This window comes from Phalacrocorax aristotelis, chromosome 1, assembly GCF_949628215.1.
Source record: "Phalacrocorax aristotelis chromosome 1, bGulAri2.1, whole genome shotgun sequence".
In the NCBI taxonomy this organism is placed as follows: domain Eukaryota; kingdom Metazoa; phylum Chordata; class Aves; order Suliformes; family Phalacrocoracidae; genus Phalacrocorax; species Phalacrocorax aristotelis.
In genome coordinates this window covers 98706186-98733438 of record NC_134276.1, presented here as the reverse complement: position 1 = coordinate 98733438, position 27253 = coordinate 98706186, and the positions used below count along the sequence as shown (strand labels likewise).

Below are 27253 nucleotides of genomic sequence, written 5' to 3'. Positions count from 1 at the left end.
AAACTGTCTGGAAGTGATGGATGATGGCAAGGTTGGTGCTGCTGCATGTTTCCCTGACACCTTTGGTCTAACCTCTTCCAGCAAGGGTATCTTTTTCTAACACCATAGCTTTCTCTCAAACCTTCTCTTTTGGCTTTGGCAGCCTTATTCTATACCTAGTATCAATGTTTAAGTATGAAATATGATTTCATATCTGCTCTGACAGCTGCAGCTTCTAATTATAAACTGTGTCTAATTCTATACTGTTTTATTCTCAGTTTCATACCTGTATTTATGTTGCACATTGCTGTACAGCCTAAGCCAGCTCAGCTGACTCTGGAATTTTTAGCTTTCCAGTGCTATGTCCTCGCTGCAGCCACAGCTCTGCACAGATGACACGAATCTTCAGTGCTCTCTGTACTCGGTTGTTCTCTTTAGTGTCTGCTTTGCTCTGGCTATGCTAATACGTGAGCTCTGGAGAAATGGAGGGATCATAGTGACAAGGAACCAGGCTGAGCTTTTCTTCCTTACCTGCCCTATCTGCCTCTAATATAATTTTACACTGCAACAGTATGATTTCTGAGTGCAATAGTTTCTTTTTCTCGTTTCCATAGAACAAAATTTGTCTTGCTCCTCCCACCTCCCCTGATCACAAATAGATGTTTGTGCACTTTATCCAGATAGAGGCTAGATCCAAAATGATTTAGGTACTCCTTCCATCCCACTTAGGGTATTTAGCCATTCAGGTCCCAAACTAATGAAAAAAAAAAAAAAGCTGAAAGAAGATTTTATTTTTCTCCCATGCCTACATGTCTAGAAGCATTTGCTGGGGTGGGTATTCTTGGAGCACTCCTAACATGTGGCAAGGGAATGCTTTACAAAATACAATGACAGCTACCTGTTTCTTACAAGGCACTTGTGCCTCATGTGAAGTGGTAATCAATCAAATATTGGATAAAAGCAGCCCTTGATCTCTGATTTCTGCTCCAGAACCCACATTTGTTCTCTTTCCCCTCTGCCACAGGGATGTCCTACATTTAACCGGGGGAGGGAGGCCACCTTATTTTCTCTGGTTCACTTCACCTTCAGTTCCCTGCACAGCAACCTATGTGAGACAGCTAGGTACAGGCTTTCATGGTCCTGGTCAGACCTTTATCTCAGGCTTTGGGGTCCTATCCTAGGTCAGGCAGGGTATGGGTTTCAGCCCCTCGGCTTGAGACAGGCTGGGTGTCTTCCTTCCTGCCCCTCATGACCATCTCCATTCACAAGGAACAGCCCTGGTGCTTTTTAGTGATGTGAAGCGCTTCCAGCTGCTGTCTCTGGAGCTAGCTTCAGGGGCTGGATACAAAAGTGCCCTGGCTGAGGCTGGGGAGGAGGAGGAAGCAGGGAGTGAGATTTCCAGATATGCCCTTATTCTTGATATTTTCCTGCTGACCTGCTCTAAGCAGTAGCACAGGGCTCCCTGGAGCCTGCTGGGAGGTCTCTTGCTCTCACATGCACCCCCTGTAGCGCACCCTGGTATCAGACTCCACCTTTTGTTGCAGGATGGAGGCACAGATGGGTTAGGCAGGGCAGGGCTGGACTACCAGGGGCCCGATGCTCTCCCTGGGTCTGGTCAGACACAAGTTATTTAGAGTTGAGAGGAAAGGCTGGGGATGGTCCAAGGTCAGTGTCAGCTACCCTCTCCTTCCTCCTGCTCTTCCAAAGTGCCCTTGTCCACAGGGAGGTGTCTGTGTGTCTGTTTAGGAACTGTACCAAGCAAATCCATTTTTCTTCATGGTCTTTGTATATCTAAGGCAGGGGATATCTTTCAGGCTGTTCTTACTCAAGTAGTTGCTAGGGTTAGGGCTGGAGGAAGACCTTCTGGGTGATTTGGTCGAGCTAGCTTGAGGGACGTATCGTGGCCTATGGTATCTCCATGCTTTCTTCTGGACTGTCCTTGCACTACAAATGGATCGTCCTGTTCAAAGCTCTTTTACCAGCCCTGTTCAAATTGCACAGATATCTTTTGTTTAGCTGGAAAGCTAAACATGATAAAAGCACGATCCTGAAGAACCTGACGGGTTTTTTTCTTGAATTGTTTTTACATGTTTCATCTTTTGAGAGAGGAGATAAGCTATACAAATAAGATAAGCCATAAATATTTTAACTGTATGCTTGCTGTGTATACTATGCTAGCTTCAGTCTGTCTGTTGACTGGCCCTGGTCCCCTCACAGCTCTCAGAAATAACAGTCCTGCCATACTTAAATGCCTGCAGCTAATTCATATTTATTAAAGTTTCTTTTGCTTTGTCTAAAGGATGATATAGGCGTTTTAATTCTATCCTATCTATTTCCCAGATGGGACACAGGGTGACTCAGCCCCTTTGGGTTCTATAACGTCTCATTAGGAGACAGCCTGATGTCTGTGACATGACTGTAGGCTGCTTACTGCTAAGTCTTAAACTCCATCTGGTTTTGTTGCTGCTGTTGTTGTTGTTTGGGTTTCTTTGTGATGTGGGTTTTTTTCCTGCTCAAGTATTTCAGTTTTAAGTAAAGAGTGTAACAAGTTCGCTGCTCATCATGACTGGTTTCAGAACTCCAGAAACTGAGTCCCATACCCAGACCTGTGTGAAATTATGTTGTTAATGAACTTATTACTGTCTTCATTTCTATTGAAGTCAATGAATCACAGCAGCTCTCAAAGGGCCTGGTCTAATATGATCTGCTACAAGTACAGATAGGCAGCACAGGAGCTCCAGGAACACCTTTTGTGTCAGATACCTGAAAGTCCTTCCCAATGATGCGTGAGTGCACAGTTTTAGCCTAGGGCGATGTCTGAAGGATGTCTTATTTCAGACATCTGCTGTGACTCATCTGCCCATGAGTTCCTTGCCCTTCATTCACTTCGTAGTCAGCAGAGAAAGACGAACATTTTGGCAGTGTGAACCTGGAGTGGACATCTAAAGTACTTGCATGACTCTGCCCTGGGAGTGCCTATTCTTCTCTGCTGTTAATTTCTGTTAATGTATATTAATTTCCTTAATACTTACTTCAGTTAAATTGCCCTTTTTCTGCTTTTCACCTGAAGGCACTGAGAGCTCTTTGAATTTTCTGCCAATCTGCATCCTTTTATGGCTGAAGTGATGTCTATGACAAGCAGTCACTATGAATCCTTTCTTCTGTTCATTTTCTGAAGTGATGTCCTTCCTATCATCAGCCTTCCTGGAAATCATTCATCTTTGTTGGTTTTGTCACTGCTTTCTACTAACAGTATTTTTAACTGGATGCTGCAGGGAACTTATGCTCTGGGGTGACAAGTTACTGCTGATCCCTTTCTTTCCTGGTTTGATTTTTTTTTTCCTTCCTAGAAAAAGGCCTCTCTTTGCTAGGGTACCATCTGTGCAACTATAGCCTGACCAAAAATGTCTTTAAAATGATTGCCTACCAAAAGTTCTATATGAAAAGCACTTCCTGTGGAGGATGGATACCATGGATGGTGTGTCCCCGGACATACTACAAAATGCAGTATCATGCTGTTGAAGTCCCTGAAAACATCACTCTTACAGATTGCTGTGAAGGATATGAGCAAGTTGGACTCTACTGCTGTTTAGGTAAGTTTTAGTCAGATTAGTAGTTGAAATAAATGTCTGATGGAAGAGGGTTCACTTAAACCGAGACATGTAAAGGCTTAATTCAGTTCTGGGCAATTGGTTCCTGTTCACTGACATCAGTGAGTCTGCAAAAATCTACAGTAAACTTGGTCCAACATGGTAAGGAGTAGACATGAAAGACTAATGCTCCTGATTGTTGCTCTTTACCCCCCTAGTCACGAATTCACTAAAGTTCCAGGTGAGCTTGGAAGGCACCTGCTCGTTACCCCTGCAAGGGTTCATTACTGGTTCTGGTTCAGGCCAATATCTGTGGCAATGTGCAATTACTCACGTAGCCTTGCCTGGTGCTGCGTCTGTTCTGAGCATGCTTGCATTTACAGTAGGAGATTTCTTCTCAAAAGTAATTCAGGATACACCAGAATAACACCTCCTTTGATCTGGAGCAGGGTCACTTCTCAGGATGCAAACCCAGTTTTGGTGTTAATTTAAAACAAACTATGGCCTCAGGACAAGTTGGCACCAACCACTTTCTGATCAAAACTAAACCAGGGTCCATTTTCTTAGGGCTTCCTTGGTTACCAGGGGCTATGTTGGAGGACTGAAAACTGGTGAACCTTTTGATGGATCTGACCTAACTTCTGAGTTTTAACAAGACTCTGCTTGGAAAGACTTAATCATCTTTGACTCAGGATGGAAGCTTTTTCCCCTTCCCATATCAGGGCTACCAGTTGTCAACCAGAAATGCCTAATATTTAGCAGAAGTTGAGTTGTAGGTGAAAGGGATTCCTTGGGGAAAAGGGACTTTTTTTTTTTCTTCAGTGGATAAAGCCGTGTGCTGCTTTTAAGCTGAACAGGCATCTTGGATTAGCTAGACCATCGTTGAACTGTTCCAGCATCTACAAAAGTTCTGCAAGACATAATTTTGCCTCCTATTTTCAGTATGACATTGCATTTTCTCCATTTCCCCTTTTCAAGTTACCATCCTGGGAATTTACATAGTCTCAACACTGTAACAAAAGATTGAAAAGGAAAGATCCTAATGCAGCCCTGGTCCTAGCTTTGGGTCATAAGACTTGGGTGACTCAGTTCTATGGGAATGTCCCTGAACCTGCTTCTATATCTGATCATATAACGTGATATGAGAGGGTATGAGCCATATGTCTTGTCATGGGATCTGTAAAGGACAATGTGATCATTCTACTTTTAAGTTGCTTCAGATCATTGGAAAATGAACTTCCAAACGATTTTTACAAAATATTTTCTCAATGGTTACTAGTAGAATATTGTGTCTAGCAGGAAAATTCCTTTAACAGAAAGATGGGAACACAGAAGTGGTAGTTGTGTTTTACTTCTTCTTAAAATGATATGCTAGAGAAGAGGAATGAAAGCATAATTAGATACACATCATCCCTCATTTATTGTATCCTGCAATTGTTTGGCTCTGCGGCTGTTGTGGAGTGTCAGCCAGGGCAAAATTTGACCTGCAGGTTACAGTATGTCCAGGCAGTATTCTCAGACTGACAATGGACTAGCTGTTGATAATATGTATATTCTGAGCAGCAGTTCCATGCTGGGGAGAATCTCCAGGAGATCTAATTAGTGTTGAATAGTCAGTTCAGTAAGGCCTTTTTGATATACATGCCTGTGCATACATGTGTGCACATACGTATCAAGTGCAAGGCTGAGAAGTAATTGGAGAAAATAGCTTGTTAATTCTGTAGTACAAGGAAATAGCTGTGTCAACTAAATGTTGAAGGGTAACTAGCTAGTTGTGGTTGACTCTATTTGCACAAGAAACTCTATGAGTGATCAGGATTTTCAAGGTGTTTCCGAACCTCTGAAAATCAAAACCATGTTCTTGGGTGGAACAAAAGGCATCTTGGTAACATTTTAAATATTTTTTCCGAGTATAATTATATGCTTTTTTAAAAACATCTCTAGGGATGTTTTAGGCTTGAGAGCTGTTGATGAGTTTATTTCATCTAACATTCACAAATCTTTAAATCTCTTGTAAAGCTTAGCTGCAGAATTTCAGCTCTGCCCTTGCCACATTGTTGATGGGCACTCTGGGCAGGTTTGTCCATGAAATACTGTGGTCCCTGTGATACTTTTTCCTGTCAAAGTTAATTTGGGAATATTTTAAACCATAAAAGGATTTGTATGGCTTCTAGGTGATTTCTGTGTTTACATTATTCTGGTATCTTTGCTTTTCAGGGCATTAGTCATAAATTCTGTGAATGGTAATGCACTGTCTAGACACAGTCTTAAATAAATGATGAAAAGAGAAACTGGAACTGCTGAAATTACTGCACAGCATGCTGTTGAGCTACTGCTATTTTATTCTTGATGTTATCTGTGCTGGTGTGCTCTCCATCCTGTTAGGAGCAGAAAGGTCTCCATGACCTTTCACGGTAACGTGCTCCTGGCCACTTCCCATCTTTTCTTCGTAGAAAGAAACATTTACCCCTTCCTGGGATATGGCAGGCCCCGCTTTTCTTATTTCTTTACTGTTGGGGAGAAAATGTCTATATCATTAGTCAGCTTGCTCTGGTAGTTCTCACTAGTTGCCCATCAATCCATTAGGATAGTATCACACATACACACAGACAACTTCAACTTCTTTTAAATAAAAATCGGAAAATTAAGTATCTAAAAGTTATGAAGTGCTAGAATTAATTATAAATGTAGAATTAAATAAAAACAATCTGTGTTTCCTCTGTGCCTATGTATGCAGATGAGTAAACACTTTGAATTACCTGATCCTGCACTGCCTTGCCCTGAGGGCCACGTTTCCATGTGGTGCTCAGGGATGATGGAGCCCCTCTAAGGCTCCAGGTCCCAAGTCTGCAGGTCAGGATCCTGGACCTACAAAACCCATGGCTCTGAAAAGTTGTTATGAGTGTGTTGTATGAGTTCCCAGCACCTTGCATGAATTTCTTTTAGGCAAACACAGGGTTCAATTCTCCAGGCTATTTTCCATCTGCTTGAAACAATGGTATGGTTACTCCTGGTGACTGGTTTTCTGCCCACCTTCCACTTTACTGCATAAGATGAAACCTTATCTGCCATCTTAGCCTGCTTGATCCCCAACCAAGGAGAAAAAGTGCATCAGCATGTGAGGAAGGCTGGTTTTTAAGTACACATGTACAAAAATACGTAGAAATAAGTAGGCCCAGACAACCTTAATCCTGAAGGCTCTTAACCTGAGAGCACCTAATTTGCAATGCTAATGCCACACTTTTATCAGGGTTTGCTTTTTGTGCATAACTTCCTAAGGTGTCACCGGGGGCGTGCCAGCAGCATTGCAGCATTCCCCCAGGGTGGGAAGGTGGGGATCTCACCTGGAAGCAAGTGTGCCTGGCTGCCCTGTGTTTTGGGTCCCCTGTGTGCCCCCAACAGCCACAGAAATGGGGTTATGGGTGTCAGAGGGTACATGCCTGCCAATTCCTTATGATGTCTGCTTATGGGCCTCCTGTCTGGGAGTTGCCTTGTCCTTTTTTGAGCCCACCAAAGCTGTCAACCTCCACAGCATCCTAGACTCACACACTGCGGAAGTTCAGTCCCCTTTGGCTAAAGAAGTGTGTGCTTTTACCCATTTTATTGTGGGCTCTGCTGAATACTGGCTCTGCTTTCACCTTACTCACTGCGTTTGGGATTTTGCAAACCTTTTTTGTAAGACCTGGCACTGAGCCTTGTTGAACCTTGTACAATTGGCCTCGGCCCGTTGGTCCAGCCTGTCCAGATCCCTCTGCAGAGCCTTCCTACCCTCGAGCTGATCAACGCTCCCACCCAACTTGGTGTCATCTGCAAACTTACTGAGGGTGCACTAAATCCCCTCATCCAGGTCATTGATAAAGATAGTAAACAGAACTGACCCCAATACTGAGCCCTGGGGAATGCCACTTGTGACTGGCCACCAGCTGGATTTAATTCCATTCACCACAACTCTCTGGGCTCAGCCGTCCAGCCAGGGTTTTACCCAGTGAAGAGTACACCCGTCCAAGCCAAGAGCAGCCAGTGTCTCCAGGAGAATGCTGTGGGAAACAGTGTCAAAGGCTTTATTAAAGTCTAGGCAGACAACATCCACATCCTTTCCCTCATCCACCAAGTGTGTCACCTTGTCACAGAAGGAGATGAAGTTAGTCAAGCAGGATCTGCCTTTCATAAACCCATGCTGACTGAGCCTGATCACCTGGTTGTCCTGTACGTGCCGTGTGATGGCACTCAGGATGATCTGCTCCATAACCTTCCCTAGCACGGAAGTCAGGCTAACAGACCTATAGTTCCTCAGATCCTCCTTCCAGCCCTTCTTGTAGATGGGTGTCACATTGGCTAACCTCCAGTCAACTGGGACCTCCCTGCTTAGCCAGGACTGCTGATAAGTGGTTGAAGGTGGCTTGGTGAGCACTTCTGCCAACTCCCTCGGTACCCTTGGGTGGATCCCACCCGGCCCCATAGATTTATGTGTGTCTCAGTGGTGTAGCAGGTTGCTAACCATTTCCTCTTGGATTATGTGGGCTCCATTCTGCTTCCCGTCCCTGTCTTCCAGCTCAGGGGGCTGGGTACCCCAAGAACAACTGGTCTTACTATTAAAGGCTAAGGCAAAGAAGACATTAAGTACCTCAGCCTTTTCCTCATCCTTTGACACTCTATTTTCCCCTGCATCCAATAAAAGACAGCAATTCTCCTTAGCCCTCCTTTTGTTGTTAATGTATTTATAGAAACATTTTTATTGTCTTTTACAGCAGTAGCCAGATTAATTTCTAGCTGAGCTTTGGCCCTTCTAATTTTCTCCCTGCATAACCTCATGACATCCTTGTAGTCCTCCTGAGTTGCCTACCCCTTCTTCCACAGGTCGTAATCTCTCCTTCTTTTTTCCTGACTTCTAGCCAAGACTCTGTTCAGCCAGGCCAGTCTTCTTCCCTGCTGGCTCATCTTTTGGCACCTGGGGATGGCCTCCTCCTGTGCCTTTAAGATTTCCTTCTTGAAGAACGTCCAGTCTTCCTGGACTGATTTGCCCTTCATGACTGCCTCTGAAGGGACTCTGTCAACCAGGCTCCTAAACAGGCGAAAATATGCCCTCTGGAACTTCAAGACAGCAGTTCTGCTGACCCACCTCCTTACTTCTCCAAGAATTGAAAACTCTATCGTTTCATGATCACTGTGCCCAAGACGGCCTCCGATCGTCGCATCACCCACAAGGCCTCTGTTCACAACCAACAGGTCCAGCCTCCCCTTGTTGGCCCACTCACCAGCTGTGTCAGGAAGTTATCATCCACACATTCCAGGAACCTCCTAGACTGTTTCCTCATGGCTGTATTGTATTTCTAGCAGACATCTGGTAAGTTGAAGTGTCCCATGAGAATAAGGGCTAATGATCATCAGACTTCTGCTAGCTGCTTATAGAATATTTCATCCATCCCTTCATCCTGGTTGGATGGTCTATAACAGATTCCCACCATGATATTTGCCTTGTTGGCCTTTCCCTGATTCTTACCCATAAACACTTGACCCTTTCATCACCATCATCAAGCTCTAGAGAGTGAAAACACTCCCTAACACACACCACCTCTCCTTCCTTGTTTATCCCTTCTGAAGAGTTTACAGCCGTCCATTGCAGCACTCCAGTTGTGCAAGTCGTCCCACCATGTTTCCGTGATGGCAACTATATAATAGTTTTTCTGGGGCACAATGGCTTCCAACTCCTCCTGTTCGTTGCCCATGCTGCGTGCATTGGTGTAGATGCACTTCAGTTGGGCTTTTGGTCCTGCCACCTTTTTGGGGGTAGAAACCCTAATTACTACATGATCATTCTCATGTGCTTCTGTGGTTTCTGACACATCAGTAAGCCTTGTATTGCTGCTGCCACATCTCCATCCCCTGCACCATCCCTCAAACATTGGCATACTGCCCCCAGCCTTGTCTCTAAGATCCTGGTTTTATCCCTTTCCCCCTTCAAATCTCATTTAAACCTCTTTCAACAAGCCCTGCTAAGTCCTGTGCAAAGATCCTTTTCCCCCTTTGAGATAGGTGTACCCCATCTGTCACCGCAAGCTCCAGGGTAAGCAGAGGTACCCAGAGTTGCATCTGAGCTGTGGGCTCACCAGGGGCCCCTGCCAGCTCTCCACTGATTGCTAGTGTGAGTGCCATCAGGGCAGAGCGTGGCCTTGTCATGGTGCTGCCAGTGGAATGAACCCGTTGGAGGTGGCAGCAGCTGAATTTCATTAAGTTTATTCTGAGCATGCACAGACTGATTTTGTGCTTTGAAGGCTGTGTTCCTCCATTGTCCAACGGCTGCATCCTTGCTGAATTTCAGCCCATGGCTCCTGAATACGTTCTAGTGAATGATATGTCTTTTCAGTGAAAGGTATTAAATATTTGTCAGATGCTGAACCGGCATATGCCCTCCATCCTGATTAAGCCCTAGACAGGCAATTGGGGTGGAAAGCATCCATCTGGGCAGGTAAAGTCCAGCAATGCTCAAAGACCCCAAAACAGGGTCATGTGATGAGGATTGTCAGTCTGCCTTTGTAACAGGCTTTGCCAGGAGCTCCTTCTATAATATCATAGATTTGTCTCCACCTTCTGATGCCTGAGACAAACGCAGGGTTTTGGTCCCTGGCTCTGCTGCATCTTCTGGGTGAAACCCAGCCCCTCCAGGTGGAAGGAGAGAGAGGAAGGGGGTTACTGCTGAGCTAATGGTGTCCTTCAGCATCTGTCTCCTGGGAAATCCCCCCATCCTGCCATCACAGCAGACCTGGCAACTCCTATGTGAGCAGGCTGGTAACTGAGCTTTCGTTGCTAAGCACGGGGTGCTGCATTTCTGCTTCTGTTCATTTTTGCAAATAACGGAGGAGAAAAGCCTATACTTTACCAACTGACATAGGAGTTGGCTGCCTTGCTCCCCAATGCTGGCAGTGCTTGGTAGGCGACTGTCCCCAAGATGATTGAAGTAGAGAGTGTAAATTGAATTTTCAAAGTGCATCTGTACAATTAGGCAGAAATGTGATGTGAATCCATCTGTTTCCGTTGATGCGAAAATGATGACCTTTTGATTTTAGATAAATGGCTAGTGTGGCACTCAGCCAGGATTCAGTAGTGTTTTCTGAAATTGCATGTGACTCATTAAATATTTTACGCTGCAGTTAAACATGCCAAAAAAAGACCCTGGTGAAAAAAGCTGCTTTGAGCCTCAAACCTGCTTGATCTGCACCTGAATCTCAGAGCTGGAAGGATTTAGATGCTTGTGTCAAGCTTAGCAAGATCCACCTGGTTTGAATAGTAAGGAGCACTGGTGACATGCTAACACGGCAGAATCCCTTGGTGCTCATGTTTGTGCAAGCTCCTGGTATGAGAGGCTGCTTAGCCTCTCTGCGCGGGAGGCTGGGATGGAGCAAATGCATGAGACTGGGAATGTGTGTAGGACTCATCTCAGGACAACTGAGGTTGTATCACCCATTATTGTGGCCTTAGACTAGAAATCGGGAAGAGGCTTTCTAGCTGTAGGACCTGTCTGGGGGAATGGCCTGAGTACCCCTGAGAGCCAGAAGCAGAGCTTCCTGGTCTGTGCTGGGAAGCAGGGTAAGACTACTGGGGCTTGCTGGACCCAGAAGTAACTTAAGTAAGATTGCACAGGGTTTTTTCCTCTTGTCCTCTCGCTGCGAACCTAGGCCTATGACTCAAAATGAACTTTGGAGGCAGAGCTGGTCCTGGGGAAGACTAAGGAGGGCAAGGGCCTTTGGTTTGCAGGCATGAAGTGGCCCACACTAGGCTGCATTAGGTAGCAGGACAAATCCTGTTCCCTGTAGGGCAGGGATTCATTGGGGTTGGGGGTGGGAGTAGAGTTTCCTAATTTGCTGCCCAGAGCTCCTATGGGTCTCACACCAACTCTACTTGAAAGATGCTCACAGACCTGTCAAAGCTTGTGGTCATTGACTGTATGCACACGATGTATACACACAGACTGTATCAAATACCATATAAAAGAGTGTGGGAAAGTGCTGTCCCATGTATTCTGCATAAAAATCTTCGAAACTACACCTGCAAGTAACCTGCATGCTGCTGAGAGGTCTCAACTCAGTGCGCTGTCCTCCAGCTTGTGGGTTTTGGCAGGTTTTTCAGCAGAGGTGTGGACCCCCATCATTAAGCTATGCTTACTTATCTTAATTACCTTTCAGAGACCCTTGACAAGCATACTTTGGGCCCCCCAAAAGACACAGACTATAGTCTTAAAACCACTGGCCTTAATAGGCTATTTCTTTATGCAAATATGACTACATGTCCAGTGGATGACCAGTAATGAATGGATCAAGAGTTTGTAGGACCAAAACCCAGTAGGCACAAAATGAATAGGAAAGAAAAATCTTTTAGGTTAATGTGAAAGACTAGAGCTGAGCATTACCTGGAGCTATATTTGAGGGTGTGGGTGAAAGCAACGTTTGCAGAGCTTAGAAATATTTTCTGTTTTCCTTCAGAGAAGAGTATGTGCTGGCATTGAGCCAGGACTACTGTCTGCCCTTGGCTTGGGATGCAGTAACGTTCTGCCGTAGCTGCCCTGTCTGCAGGGCTCTCCAGCATGGGCTGCCAGCCTCCTGGGGTGGCTGGCTGGCTGATACGGAATGGCTGCTGCCAGGCTGCAGACCATGGGCTTAGTTCTGATCTCCCGCCCCTCTCTGTAACCCGCTGAACTGTACCTGAGAACAACATTTTTTCGCCACTCTTATGTAACATCTTCAATTACTATAACTAAAGGTTAACTTTGTCACAACAAAAGGTTAAATGAAAACTCCCGATTTCTAGCTTAGACATTACCTACATTACCTGTTTCCTTTGATCATTACATTGGCCCATTGCTTCATGAGAATGGTCACCTCACAAGAAGGGACATTGATAAGGCAAAGACATTTAATGCTTTCTTCGCCTTGGTCTTCAACACCAACGGTGGGCTTAGGGACCCCCAGAGCCCTGGGCTAGTGAACCATGACTGTGGGAATGATAAACTTCTAATAAACCCTGAACATGTGCAGGACTTGCTGCTCCAGCTGGATCCCTATAAGTAAGTCGATGGGGCCTGAAGAGGTTCATCTGAGGGTACTTAAAGAGCGGGCTGATGTCATAGTGAGACCTCTCTCAATGATTTTTCAATGCTCTTGGGAATCTGGCGAAGTCCCAGTTGACTGGAAGCTGGCAAACGTTGTCCCAATCTTCAAGAAGGGCAACAGGGATGACCCCAGTAACTACAGGCCTGTCAGTGTCACTTCTGTGCCTGGCAAAATTATGGAGAACATTATTCTGGGAGATATTGAAAAACACCTGACAGACAACGCAGTCATTGGCCCCACCCAACACAGGTTCATGAGGGGAAAGTCCTACATAACGAATTTTATTTCCTTCTATGACAAGGTTACCCACCTAGCTGACCAAGGAAAGCCAGTTGTGTGATCTTTTTGGATTTCAGTAAAGCTGTCGATACCGTCTCTCACAGTATCCGCCTGGACAAACTGTCCAGCATGCAGCTGGATAAACACGTAAGGCAGTGGGTGAGCAACTGGCTGATGGGTCGGGCTCAAAGGGTTATAGTAAATGGGGTTACATCAGGCTGGCAGCCAGTCACTAGTGGGGTTCTGCAGGGATCCATCTCGGGGCCGGTATCCTTTAATCTCTTTGTTAATGACTTGGATGCAGGACTTGTTTGCTGATGACACAAAATTGGGAGGAGCTGTTGACACTCTCAAGAGCAGAGAGGCCCTGCAGAGGGATCTGGACAGCCTGGATAGCTGGGCAATCACCAACTGTATAAATTTTAACAAGGGCAAGTGCTGGATTCTGCACCTTGGGCACAGCAACCCTGGATGTTCATACAGACTGGGGAGCAAGAGGCTGGAGAGCAGCTCTGCTGAGAGGGACCTGGGGGTTCTGGTCGATGGCAAGTTGCACATAAGCCAACAGCGTGCCCTGGCAGCCAAGAGGGCCGACCGTGCCCTGGGGTGCATCAAGTGCTGCATTGCAGCGGGTCGAGGGAGGGGACTGTCCTGCTCTGCTCTGCGCTGGTGCGGCCTCACCTTGAGTGCTGTGTGCAGTTTTGAGTGCCACAGTATATTAAGGATATAAAGCTACTGGAGAGTGTCCAGACAAGGGCTACAAAGTTGGTGAAAGGTTTAGAAGAGAAACTGTACGAGGAGTGGCTAAAGTCACTTGGTTTATTCAGCTTCAAGAAGAGGAGACTGAGGGCAGACCTCATCGTGGTCTACAGCTTCCTCACAAGGGGAAGAGGAAGGACAGGCGCTGATCTCTCCTCTCTGGTGACAAATGGTCAGACCGGAGGAAATGGCAGGGACATGTGCCAGGGGAGGTTTAGGTTGGGTATTAGGAAAATGTTCTTCACCCAGAGGGTGGTGGAGCACTGGAACAGGCTCCTCACGGAGGTAGTCACAGCACCAAGCCTGACGCTATTCAAGAAGCACCTGGGCAACGCCCTCAGAGATATGGTGTGAATTTGGAGTTGTCCTGTGCAGGAGTTGGACTTGATGATCCTTGCAGGTCCCTTCCAACTCAGGGCATTCTATGATTCTATGATTATATATTATTTGTATTAGTCATAGCTGAGATAGGCACATTTTCTGCTTTGCAGTGCCTCAGTGTCTCCACATTCAGAAACTATCTATATCTACCTTAATGGAAAATTATAAATTCAAAATTTCTGTAACAGAAATGTTATGAACAAGATAAATCTGAGAACGTTTAAACTCTTGAAATGAAATAATGGTATTTTAGGCTCCAATTTTCTCCCTGTGAAAACCTCAGAGCAGACACACTTCTAAAATGAGGAGGAGGTGTTTGCTGTAAATTAAATAGCACAATTTTATGGAAACAATTTTCTATATTTTTGTTCTCAGAAATGTTTTTGTTACTTAGCACTCAATAGATCCCCTGTATTTGCCTCAAGACCTGGTATTTGTCCAATGGAGAATATGGAAACAACTGATTATCCTTGCATGTTCGATACTGAATGTCCAGGGCTTAAAAAATGTTGCAACTCATCCAAAGGACTAGGCTGTGTGGATCCATTGCCAGAGGGTATGTTACTGATAAACTCAAGACTGCTTCTAATAGAAAAATGCTTGATTTTTCCTTCTAAGGGTGGGAGTGGGCAGGACAACTGTTACCATAGCTCTTCGTAAACCAAATACAGGAATCTGCCTTGGATCAATTCCAGGATATTCCTCTTCAGTACTTACACCCGTGAGTGCTGAACTGCAGATGCTGCAGGTCCAGTGGACCTTGCTTGAGGTTTTTCTTCTTCACTGGTGCTGCTGCTTGTGGCATATGGTGAACGAGGCCATAGCTGATGGCTGTGTGTGGGCCCTTCATATTTGCCAAGTTAAAGCTTGCTTTGGTCTCTCAGAGCATTCCTATAGCTCTGTCGCTTTCTATAGCATCAGACCTGAGATGACTTGGCTTTTTTATTTTGCACACTTCAGGAAGGACATTCTGGTACAATGTGACAGTGCTTGTGAAAATGGATTTTAATGAATTAATCAGAGTGGATTCCCACCTTCTGAATCATTCACGCCTTTTGCACTCCATGGTATGTACAAATACGAACACTCTGTGTGTTGCTTTTTGCGTCCACATTTCTGTTACTTGGTAACCACCACTTCCTCCAGCCCAGGAGGGCTCTTGTAGTCCTCTGTGCTGGGCATAACCTTGCCAGCCAGGTGTTCCCTCTTTGTTCCGCCAGATAATTTTCTGGGGCCCTGATTTAACCCTAATTGGTGAATGTCAGCCTCATCCTCAAGGAGCTCAAGCAACACCGATTTATCAGTTTCTCTAGTAAAATTTTCAGGTCTCTTCTGAAGGCAATTTAAACACATTCTGAAATATAGGGGGTTTTCCTGCTTAAGAATTGCTTGCTCCAGTTCCATCTCAATTCAGTTTTGGGTCTATGACCAACAGAGTCTGGATTTCAAGATCTGGAAAACGTGATGTTTTCTGATAAGGAGTTTTGAATTAAATCTTTCAAGAGACAATTGCTGCTGATCTACAGCACCGGGAACTACATGGCAGGTGGACTCAGCAGCACTAGAAATTTCACTGTGAAACCCCAGGATTATGGCAGGGGATTGTGTCTGGGTCAAAGGCGTTTCATTGTCATTCTTGCCACAGAAGCAGTGCTGGGGGAAACAGCAGGGTGTTGCTTTTGCTGTAAGACTGAGGCTCTGCATCCTGCATGGATTAGCAGTGGCATTGGCAACAACACGTGCACAGCCACAAAACAACAGCATGGCGTACCTCTCCCTATCCCCAACATGGCAAGTGGGAAGAGTCCAAGGAAACCAAGAAAAGTACAGCCCTAGCAGACCCGTAAGGCACGCTTCCTGAAAGGAGGGTCTGCGGGAAGCACCAGGCTGCAATCTAAAGCTGTGCTCAGACGGGGGGCTCACTCTGTCCTCTAAGTGGTATTTAGGAAATGGATTGATGAGTGAGGACGAAGACCCTCCAAGCCATAAACCTGAAGCATTTCCCTAAAACATATCACCATGCCATGGAGAAAACCAAGCTTGAATGTGGCCTTTGAAAGTACCCAAAAGGGCAACCCAAAAGGGCAACCTATTTCCCTCCATTTTTGTTTCTACTCCTCCTCAGTTTCCAGCTGGGAGTGGGCGAGTAGCAATAAAACCCTTCTTCCATCATCAGTGAGCACTGGCCAGCAGAAGAATAGAAGGTAGCAGTAGCACGGGAATGTTCCATGAATTTACTTCTTCCTCAGCTAAAACCATGACACTCCTACCTGAATTCACCTTCTCATATCCTAAAAAAGCGAGCAACCCTGGTCCTCTCTCTGTATAGTAAGGAATAAAGGGCAACGATCTACCAAGACTTTCACATCTTGGACTAAAGCAAGCTATGACAAAGTCACTCAAAAGCAGGAAATATAAACTGAAGCTTTGCAATGAGCTACTACTCAGAGGAATGTCTTCCAGGACCTGTCTGTTCCACTGACTGCTAATGCTCAGCCCACCACCATGTCCCTTCTCTGATACATGACTTGCAGTTGTGATGACTTGGTCAGTCCTGGGGTGTCTTTGTGGCTCTTAGTCCCAGCCTTCTTGCTCAGTCTATTGCTTTTCGTCTTTTTCTTTCTGTTCCCTTTGCCAGCAGTCTTTTTAGTTGCTTAAAGTAAAAAGTTTTGAACAGCTTTATCACATATGAAGTGCAATAGCACATCTAAAGTATATTCTGTCTGTTGAGATTTTGATGTTTAAGCATTACAAGCCAAAGATACTTTTTTCTTATCTTCCTGGGTTGCATCCTTCTGCCTAAGCATTTGAGATCTGACATGAAGCTCCACACTTCCCTTAGCATGGTATTACTGCCCTGTAACTCTGTTGTGAAATGTGATAATGAGAACAACTTACATTGCATAAATACAGATCTAAATGTTACCACTTTGCTATGGTTTCTGGTCGTTTCTACACTCAGATTATGATGATAATCATTGCACAGGTTATGCCTCATTGGCATACAGTTGTGCTGATAAAGAAATGAGATACCAAAGCGTTTGTTCCCCTGTTTTCCAGATTACTGGTGCATTACAGCCCTTGAACGCCTCTGTGCACCATATCCAGAGTAACCGTGCAGAAATATACACTGGGACAGTGGCCTCCCAGGTTGTCGTTGGACTGCGTCAGCCAGCTCCGTTAGCAGAGGTTTCTTCTTCCTTGAAGGACATTGTGAAGCGTGTGTATGAAGCGATTGACATAGAAGTGCAAGGTTAATTATTATAATCCTGTCAGCAGGGGAAGCTTTTTAAGGGGGCATCATCCATCTTCACTTGGGATTTCATCTGTATGACTATCAATGTCCTTTCAAAAACAGTGTAGTGAATCTTGTAAACTTTGCAAATATGGCCCTAACCTATCCATTATAGGATAAGGAGGGTTGTAGTTGGTTAACAATTATTCTGTAGTGAATATTTTGGAGGGGAATACTCCTGCTTCCTCAATGAAATTTATTTTCTGCTGGTAGCATAGCACAAACCATCCTCATACAAAAAAGCAAAATTTGTAGCACAATCATCAGTTGTATCAAAAAGTCTGTTAAAAAAAAGCGTTTAAAATATTGGGAAGCAGATATAGTCTGTTCTTATAGACAAGTATTACTTCCAGTAGCTTGCATGAAACAAGGAGTATTTATAGTCTGTTAATTACTATAGTGTATTACTCCCTCCTTTCCAAATGTTAGGTAAATATTTAAATCTATTTGATTTAAATTATTTTATTCTACTTATTACTGTGTAGTTATCTGAACATTTTCACTCCTGAAATGCATCCGTAAGTACCATTGTCATCTCTTCTTATTGTGTTTACTTTTGAAAACTCAGTCCAACTTACAGTGGAATCACTGGGTAGATTTCCTTCTCTCTGCCACTGACATCTCTTAGGTTTGGGTGACACCCTGCAACTGTAATCAAGAGTTGCCGCGAACTGTCCTCATATTCCAATGAACTGGTGTAAAAGTGATAGGGTTATAACTGAAGGGGGGCTAGTTTCAGGGAAGGGCAGCATTGTGATTTCTTTGCACCCATATACACCCAGAATTGCTTCAGCAGTGTTACTGCAAATTTACACTGAATTTGTCACGTCCAGAGCCTAGTCTGCACACATCGCAGATCGATCTTGACACTGCTGTCAATATCTGTGCAAGGTGTGTTCCTCTTAGATGTCAATGAATGTTCCCATGTTGAATTCAACACTTGTCCCGAGAAAAACACTTGTGTAAATCTGGAGGGTTATTACAGCTGTGACTATCAGCACGAACATGCAGATGTCAACCCTCACCATCTGAGCCCAAGAAAAGAAGGTAAGAAATGTAGGTCTCACCTGGGAAATACTGAGAATGCTTCTGAAGGACTTCATGGTCTATTGCAGGAGCCACCTGCGAGGCAACAATTTCTGGCACACACAGTGCCCCTTCCCCTCCTGTCGGGAGAAGATGCCACATAAACCAGCTGTTAGCTATTTCTGATTGAAATGCAGAGTATGCATTTCACAGTACCTGGCAGTTTCTCCTATCTCACCTTCAGCTGTCCTCACTCACCTGCCAAACCCTCTAGCTTCAGACCCTGACTGCTTCTCAGAGCAAGCCGCTCGGTGTCAGTATACCTCCCCAGCCTTCTGGCGAAATAGGATTAGTGACACTATTTGTACATGAACTCTCCTTCCCATTTTGACTGTGTGACTGCGTGACTGCAGCCAGGACTGGCTTATACACCCTGGATTATACAGGGTCTTCTGCTGGAGGCAGACGGAGTTTGGCAACGGGTGAAATAATACTTTGCAGTACCAGTTCAGCAAAATATAGAGGCGTGTACTTACAGCCCACAGACATCAATGGGCCTGCTAATAGGCTTAAAAATAATGAGATAAATAAGTGCTTGCAGATTCAATGCTTTAGTTAGAAAACAATTTTACAATCCTTTAATCTCAAAAATTAAGATAATGTATTACTTTATGCTTTTGTAATATGATAATGCGTTTATTTTCATTTCTATTTATGTTACTTCTACTGCTGCTTTTCAGCTGTGGAAAACACAAATGATATTATTTTGGATTTGCTTTGTTAGGAATGCTTTAACTCTTTGATAATACTATTTTTCCCCTAGGCATGGCAGCATCGACTCCAAGTTCAATGTTGGATCTCGTTAACACTAGCAATAGCACTCCATCTATAAGTAATTCAAGTCTCTTGTCCATGACTAATCAAGCTACAGATGCAGGGTGCTGTAAGTAACCTTGGGTTTCAATGAATATTGTCTTGCTTTTAATTCAGCCTCTCTTTGATCCCTTTGTCCTGGGGCTGGGTGAGTTACAGGAGGGTGTTCACAGAAGCTGGTCATAGTTTTGGAGTGAATATCTACCTATGGAAATGGAAAGAGAGAGGCTCTCCCAACAGGACATTCCAGTCAGGATCTGTAGAGCTGTGACCACTGGAGAAGCCCCACTGTTATTCCCATGGTTACTGAAGGGAACTGGCCTCCTGGAAGTGGAGGTGGCCACGCTGGCTTCTTGAACCACTTGTGCCTGGTGAACCATTCAAGTCGAGGTCACATCACAGGGCTTGTGCTGGATAATCCTCCAGCGTGAGAAGTGTGCCAGTGAGGGCTGTGTAAGGCCAGCACCGCTAGCTTGCCCTGGACCCAGCTCACTGCATGTCCCAGTCTTGTCCTAAAACAAGGTATGGGAGGATCTGCTACTGACCACAGGAACTCCTCCTGGCCACAACCGTCGGGATGTGGGCCACTTGCTTTCGAGTCCCTGAAGATGTTGGTTGGTGAGGGGCATAAGTCAGGGAGGTTGGCCAAAGCTACTCTACACTGGAGTCAGCCTTTGAGAATACTCTCCCTGCAATACATGATAGCTGTCTGAGGGACTATGGTGGGAGCAAATCCCGGTAGATTTGTCTTCATATGGGTGACTTCAGGCCTTTCAGGTGAGAGTTATCACTATGCTTTTATAACAGCATCCTGTTCTTGTGGGAGGAAATAGCTTTAAGTAGTTCTTTGCCTAGTTCAGAGAGACAGGCTGGATATTCCTGATCTTTACCCACAACTTCTGGTCCAAGGTGAAGCTAGAGGAATTAGACTGAAGTCCCTGTAGAGTGGGGGTGGTATGGCTTTGGGGTGTTTGGCAGCCACCTGGCTGAGAAGCCTTGAAACAATTGTGTCCTATTGAAACAATTTAAGAAAACAAATTTTTTTCTCAGGCTAACCATTAGCATGAAAGAATTGAAGTTGTGGCAGCAGCATGCCATGGTCTCTAGGGTAGCATGGGGAATGACGTTTATCTCACGTGACCCCAGCTGTCTACAGAAAAGGTATCTAGTCTGGGCTCTTGATAGTGGAAACAGACAGGCTCTGCTGGAGGGTAGTTCATCTTACCCGACTTAGACACCTCCGCCTCCTTTGAAGAGAGGAATCATCTCTGAAGGCTCCTGTCTTTTCCCATTGACATGACAATGATTGCACCAGACTAGAGTGGCATAAAGAGGTGAAATGCTGCCCACCATTCTGCCCCCAGCCTGTAAAAGCTGGGGTCTGTGGGGTTTTTCCAGGCATAAATCAAGGCAGCCTTTGCCTGAAGAGTGCATTTTGATGATTAAAGTGACAAGAGGCACAGCAGATGTCAACAAATATAGAGTACACAGATTCACTATTCCAAACTTCTGTTGCTTGAACCTGTAGCTCGCTGGCAGATTATTACTGTTACTAGAGATTCAACACAAATAGGTATAGTAAAAGGAAATAAAGAGAGTAAGGACCCAATTAATCACCCTAATGGGATGGTTCATGTATGAGGGTACTGTGGGAGGGGCAGAATCTCTCTTGGTGTAATGTAAAAAGGAGCTTCGCACATTGATTGTCAAAGAGATTGCCCATCATGGATTCAGAATAGCACAATGCTTTAAACATGAAATGTTGATTTTTCTGTGATGACTCTTCCTGGGACTGCGATAGATCCCTCTGCAGTTAGAAACCACAGAATCTTCAGCGTTACCAGCAACAGTTTTGAAATGTCCTGGCATGTCACTTCTACTCTGAACCATACTTTCCAAGTCCAAGTGTTGAAGGGCAAAGAGATTATACAAAACCTGAAGACAGAGGAAATGAAAATGGACGTGTCTGGACTGGAAGCAGGCATGATGTATTCAGTAGAGATCAGCTACGAAACCTGTGGAAAAACCAGCATCTCCCATCAAAATGTTAAAACAGGTAAATAGCCACTTTAAAATAGATATAATTTTTTTTCCCTCTCTCTTTCTTTCTCCACTCACTTGCAGTTCAGCAATGAGCCATTTGGTCCTCTCTGCACTCCATTTTTCACTTCCTTCAGCACTTTTTCTCTCCTCTACCCCAGCATTTACGCAAGGCAGACTATCAGGCAGCAGAGCTCTGGCCTTAGTTGATAAAGCAGTGCTGGAGCTGACTCAGTCTATTACAGATATCAGGCTAAGATAGAATACTTTTTTGTTGCTGTTGTGCCTGGCACTGCACTCTGCTGCCACCCATCTCCCATCAGGCCCCATTTATCCTGGTTGACAGCTGTGGCCAGTGAGAAATCCAGTCAACTGGTTTGTCAAGGACTCAGCTGAGCTAAAACAAGAGAGCCCAGAGGAAGGCTAGATTTGGTTGAATATTTGTGAGTGACCAGGATTAAAGGGAATAACAAGTGCCGTGTAAGAAAGCTTGCGGAATACCTGAATAATTTTGTTCAATTAGCTAGTGGTGCTGGCTCCCTGAGACCCTAGTGTGTTGCTCAAACATAATTTTGCTTTCCCTTAATCCTTAAACTATTTCCTAAGCTTTCATGCAAACAAAGAAATAAATCTCTCCACGTTTTCTTCAAAAAAGCAGGCAGTGAACTATGTGATGCTGGCCACAGTGAGAATGCTGCTGTTTGTGTTTATCCATAAGAGCCTTCCCTTTGATCAGATGAGGGATGACTCCAGTTTGGGTCAAAAGGAAATTACTCCCTTTGTAGAGGGAAATTAGGAGGTCTAGTGGTTACAGAAACAGGGTGCTGAACTTCAGAGTATGAAGTTGGAGCCCCTGAGAAAAAGAAAAGTTTTCCAAAGATCAGTCCAAAGAGTAACAGCCTCAGATTGTTTATACAGGTTAAAGTGGTTAATAGATTCCTTGGCTCTTGGTTTTGGCTCACGAGCTCTGCACGTTATCTGCCAGGGCTTACCTGAGAGAGAAATGGTATGCACTGTTCTTTATTATTATTTTCAGTCATGCTATCCATGCTACCAAGACCAGGAAAAAAGTAATAATTGTGAATGGTGGACCAGAGGTGAGCTCACAGGCAAATCAATCCAGGATGTAACTCAAATGCAGGAGTTATGCAGGGTCAGGTCCACAAGGATATATGTATAACCGGTTCTCATGCAGTTGTAATTAGGCACCTAAATATCTTTATGGACCTGATGTAAGTGCATCTCCTCAATGCATAGGAAGTTTGTAGCAGAATATTAGTTTTATTTTCTTGGTTTAACACCAAACTCACTCAACCTTCTCCCCTCCTTCTCCCTCCATCGTCTGAGATTTTGGTCTGGGTGCATCAGTTTTGACTGAATCCTTTCCTCTTCTGCTTTGTCAGTGTGTGTTTTAATATTGTGTCCTACAGAGGCCAAGATGTTTGGTGTTACTATGAGGATTCTCAACTACAACTTCACTGATGATTTCCATAATGCCAGCAGCTCAGCATATGAAGAATTTTCAAGACTGTTGCTTACAGAGGTAATGCTAAAATATCTGTGTGTAATATATTTTTTTTTTCCAATTTAGAATTTATTTAATGTGATAGAGGATTTTACGCCTGGCTGAAATATCCCTTGAAAATCATCATACTGCTTCCTGTGACCTTTCTTTATAATTAAAGCAACTCAACTGACCAAACAGATCAAGCCCTTTGCCTTATTAGGAATGGAGCCAATGAGAATTTGCCCCTACAGAAGAAGAAAGGAATTAAAAATGCAGGCATGCAACAGGAACTCCATTCCTTGGATCTTTAGTCTGGCAATAAACTCATACTAAATTGACTTGAGGGTCTTTAATGGATTATTGAAATGACATTGCTGTCATTCATTTCAGCGCTGTCTTCTCAGTAAATGTCTGGCTGTTCTCAGAGCTCTTTCTTCTTAAAGAAAAGTGACTGGGACAGGCTTTCTTCTCCAGCCCCATTCATTGCATACACACATGTAGCCACTGTCCATGCTCAGGTGTAACCAGCCATAAACAAAACTTGAGTCATGAAGCCTGTTACCAGCTCTCAGCTTCCCAAACAGGGGGGACATTTCAGACGCAGCACTCTCTTACAGTTTTGCTGTGGTGAACAGGGCCCATAGAGAGGAATTGGAATCTCCATCCAAAATCAGACTTCCCCAAAACTAAGGGGAAGTCATAAACTTATGTGAATATAAATCCAAGGAAAAAGCCAATAATGGAGCTATACTTTCAAAGGCAGCACAGAAGCAGCATTTGCTCATGAGAAATTGCAAGTCGAACCTCCTGTCCTGGTTTTATTTCCCATAGCTGCAAATTGTTTGATTTCATTGTGCAGGAGGATTTTTGTCACTGAATCTCCTCTGAGACTAATGCAGATCTAACTGGCATCATGAGGTTGGGAAGGAAAAGGAGCGTTGCTCATCTGTGTTGCTTCTGCCCCCTTGGGTGTTTGGGAGCAAAACATCCTCCTCTCACTTCCTCTCTCCTGTCTTTTTCTTGCCTCCCCACACTGGTCTGAACTTAGACCAGTTAAACATTTTGTAGGAATTTTTGGAGCAAACTCTGGCTGAACAGGACCAAAGCTGTGTTGATTTATGGTGCTGCTTTGCATGCTCAAAGGCACGCTTTGAGGTGTATGTAGGAACAAAAGGCTCAAGCACAGAGGTGCCTTCTAGAGATGTAAGGCAAAATGGTCAGCTCCTGCACGGCTCAAATTTTGACTGCAGTATGCCAGCTTTAATGTTCAGAGTAACACCAGCTGTTCAACTGATGTGTCTACTTACTGGATTGGTAATCAACAATAATTGTGATATTGCCTTGAAGCTGGGCTGTCGCAAGCACTTTTTCATGAAGTTATCCACCCCCATTTTCCTTGTCTCTCATCCTGAAATCTCTTTGTCATTAGACTTGGCTGCAGGCTGGACTTGGACTGGTGACTTTCAAATAATCCCTGGGAGCTAAAGCTATGCCCATCTGGTAAATGAAACTTCCTGAACCATTCTCTGACACTGACATCAATTGGCACAAACCAACCTGCATCTGTTCAGCTGGGTCTTCCAAAGTACGGCGGTCACGTTCAGATTGCCTCTTGGGACTGGCCCCTGCCGATGCTAAGTGTCAAACTCTGCCTGGTTACTGCCTGGGGGACTGCTAGCTGATAGCATCCAAAATCAAGCCAGAGTCTGCTCCAGCAACAGTGGAGATGACCAGTTTCCAGTGTCTGGGAGCGCAGAGGTGAATATATAGGAGCCTTGGGGCAAAAACCCTACATGACATACAGAACTAACATCAAGGGTCTGATACATGCAGACTTACTGGGCCAAATCAGCTGTGATGCATGCAAACGGGCAGAAAGAATTCTGCTCCCTTGAGCCAAAATGAAGTCTGTTTTGTAGGACCAGTGGTGAGATGGGTACCATTTTCAAGGGTACCTGCTTGCACCAAGGACACTCACACTTGGTGTCACAATATGTGATGTGCCTCAATAATCTCTGAAAAGTAAGATTGCTGAAACACTTTGAAACTTTTCTTTTTACAGCATTTTCTTTGTTGTCCATATATAAATCTTTAAAATGGCATCACCGTAGTTCAGATTTAAGAGGAGCTATTCCTGTTGGGTTCCTAATTGCTGATGCTTCTCTCCCTTTGCTCAGCTTGGAAATTCATTTCCAGCCAACATTTCTGCTTTATACAAATCTGGGAAGCTGAAAGTGCAGACTGAATCCCTGCAAGCTGGAAGCATAATTGTGAGGCTCAGAATCACTGTGCAGGACCCTGAGTTTCCCGTTGATGCCTCCACATTTGCCATGGTGCTTTCTTACCTGTACAATGGCTCTGCACTTCTGGTGGATCAGCAAAACACTGCAGTAGAAGGTAATTTTAATTTTTTTTTTTCCAAACAACAAAACAGTGTTTGTATTTTGGTCATGCACAGTATCACCAGCATTATTCTTGAAAAATACTTTATAGAGAGACAAAGTATGTGGAGGTTACAGTGGTTTGTTGGAGGGAAAACCACAACATGAGAACTCCTCTGTGGGCTTTTATCCATAAGCCCAGAAGGGGTTGGAAGAAGGAACACTGGCTGTACCTGCAGGCACTGCTTCCCTCCGCTGTGTTTAAGGAGGAGTGGAGCCCCTGATTTCCCTATTAATTTTCCTCTCTCCTCCTTGTGAGCAGTTGGAAGTTTGCCATATCTTTCTCACACTGAATTGCAGATAGGATTACTCTGGAATATTTGTAGTCTTTGGGATACACATGCCCTCCAGACAGTTTTGTGATTCAAGGCTGTGGAGCTGTATTTGGGCCAGGGTTTAAGAAAAGAAATCTAACATCTTCACTGTAGAAATCCAGTCAGAGTAATTAAAAAATATCTTCTCAGTGAATAGGACTAAAGAAACACATATGGAATTTATGTTAAACTAGACCTTGTTTGATCTTCAGTAATCACCATTTTTATCTTCAAAGGACTGAGTTCTGGCTTCAGGTTTCCCAGCTGGCAGGACCAGCCAAAGTTCAGAGAGTTGCCAAAGCCAACAGAATGGGTTATTCTTCTCCCCCAATTCATTGAGACCTTAAAAGCTTAGCTACTGTGATGGGGGAAAACTCCCTTTGCAGAACGCATGGAGGTTAAGGGGAACAGGACAGAAAAACAACAGAAGGGGCGAATTGCACCTGAAGCTTACAAATATCACAGTGGAAGCAGATACTGAATTGCAGGGTGTTGATGTGTGCCAAAAAACTTCACAAACATTATTGATCCTGGACTGAAAGAGTGGGGAGGAAGAAGACAATGGCTCTGGACTGTAACTTCCATTGCAGAAAGGCAGACGGCTTCCAGTAGCACCAGTCTTAGCCAGGAGCACAGCCAGCTCCTCCTTAGGCGTAGAGAAAAGGTGTCTATTTCTTATCTCTGCCCAAACAAGCATTTATTTGACATGAGTTTCCTAAAGTCAAATGTGGAAAACAAGGCAAAGGAGTGCAGCACATGAAGGAAAGACTTGTATAATGGGCTGTATTGCTTCCTGACCCCTGAGAGCCCTCGGATGTGCCCTTTGGCAGCAAGCCTGCACAGCTCCTCTTGCATGAGTGGAGCAATGCCACCTGGGTCCTCTGTGCAGCCTGGCCACCAAAACGCTACATGCTTGGTGTAGTGACAGTGGCAAAGCAGGGAATTCAGCTTTGAAACAGCAAGGACAAGAAATCAGAAGGGATAGCACAAATTAAGAGAGTGGAGCAATTGCACCTCTCTTCGTATTGAGTTTTCTGCCACGATTAATAGAGACACTAAAATGCTGTCTGTTGTGTGAGGCATGGTAAGGAAAAAGAAAGGGACGTGCGCTGAGTCAGGTCCAAGTACAATAACACGCCCTCTGTAGCAGGCAGGAGCCAGTTCCTGGAGAAGTGTAAGAATACACCAAGTGTGGATGATGCCTTTCACTAAAACTCTCTTAGCCACCAACTCTTTTCAGCTCCAGGACTCCCTGAATCCAAAGTGATTTCTTTGGGTTCTCCTCCATGGGTTTCCCGTGAAGTCATGCAAACTACCTGCAACATCATTAGGCAAGGAATTTCACAGATTTTTACCCTTTGCATGTACCTTTTATAGGTATAATGGGTAACCAGAACAAATACAAAGGTGGGTCTCTCATAATTCTTCGAGTAGGACTGTTGGTTGAGGGGTGTGTGTGAGGAAAGATCTTGCCAAATGTGAAAGGCCAGAGAGATGCCAAGAGCACACAAAGAGAGCACAGAGCACACCTTGGCTAAGATGTAATCATTATACAGGAAAAAAGCACAGCATGTGTGAGCATGTATGTGCATGAATGATGCATTAGTGCCAGTGAGCACTGAGAAGAGAACATAAAGGGTTTGGCCTCATGCATGATCGAATGTG

General features: G+C 44.5%; 1 protein-coding gene across 1 annotated transcript in view; it reads left to right on the top strand.

Moving 5' to 3' along the window:
- UMODL1 (uromodulin like 1) overlaps positions 1-27253 on the top strand; it is an 84132-nt gene that overhangs the window by 18413 nt on the left and 38466 nt on the right. Inside the window, exons 4-12 of the mRNA XM_075099312.1 lie at positions 3330-3572; positions 14487-14648; positions 15053-15159; positions 17153-17345; positions 18294-18434; positions 19237-19356; positions 21088-21342; positions 22757-22869; positions 25011-25230. Coding sequence (XP_074955413.1) covers positions 3395-3572; positions 14487-14648; positions 15053-15159; positions 17153-17345; positions 18294-18434; positions 19237-19356; positions 21088-21342; positions 22757-22869; positions 25011-25230 — 1489 coding nt within the window. The 5' untranslated portion in view covers positions 3330-3394. The remainder of the gene's footprint in view (positions 1-3329; positions 3573-14486; positions 14649-15052; positions 15160-17152; positions 17346-18293; positions 18435-19236; positions 19357-21087; positions 21343-22756; positions 22870-25010; positions 25231-27253) is intronic.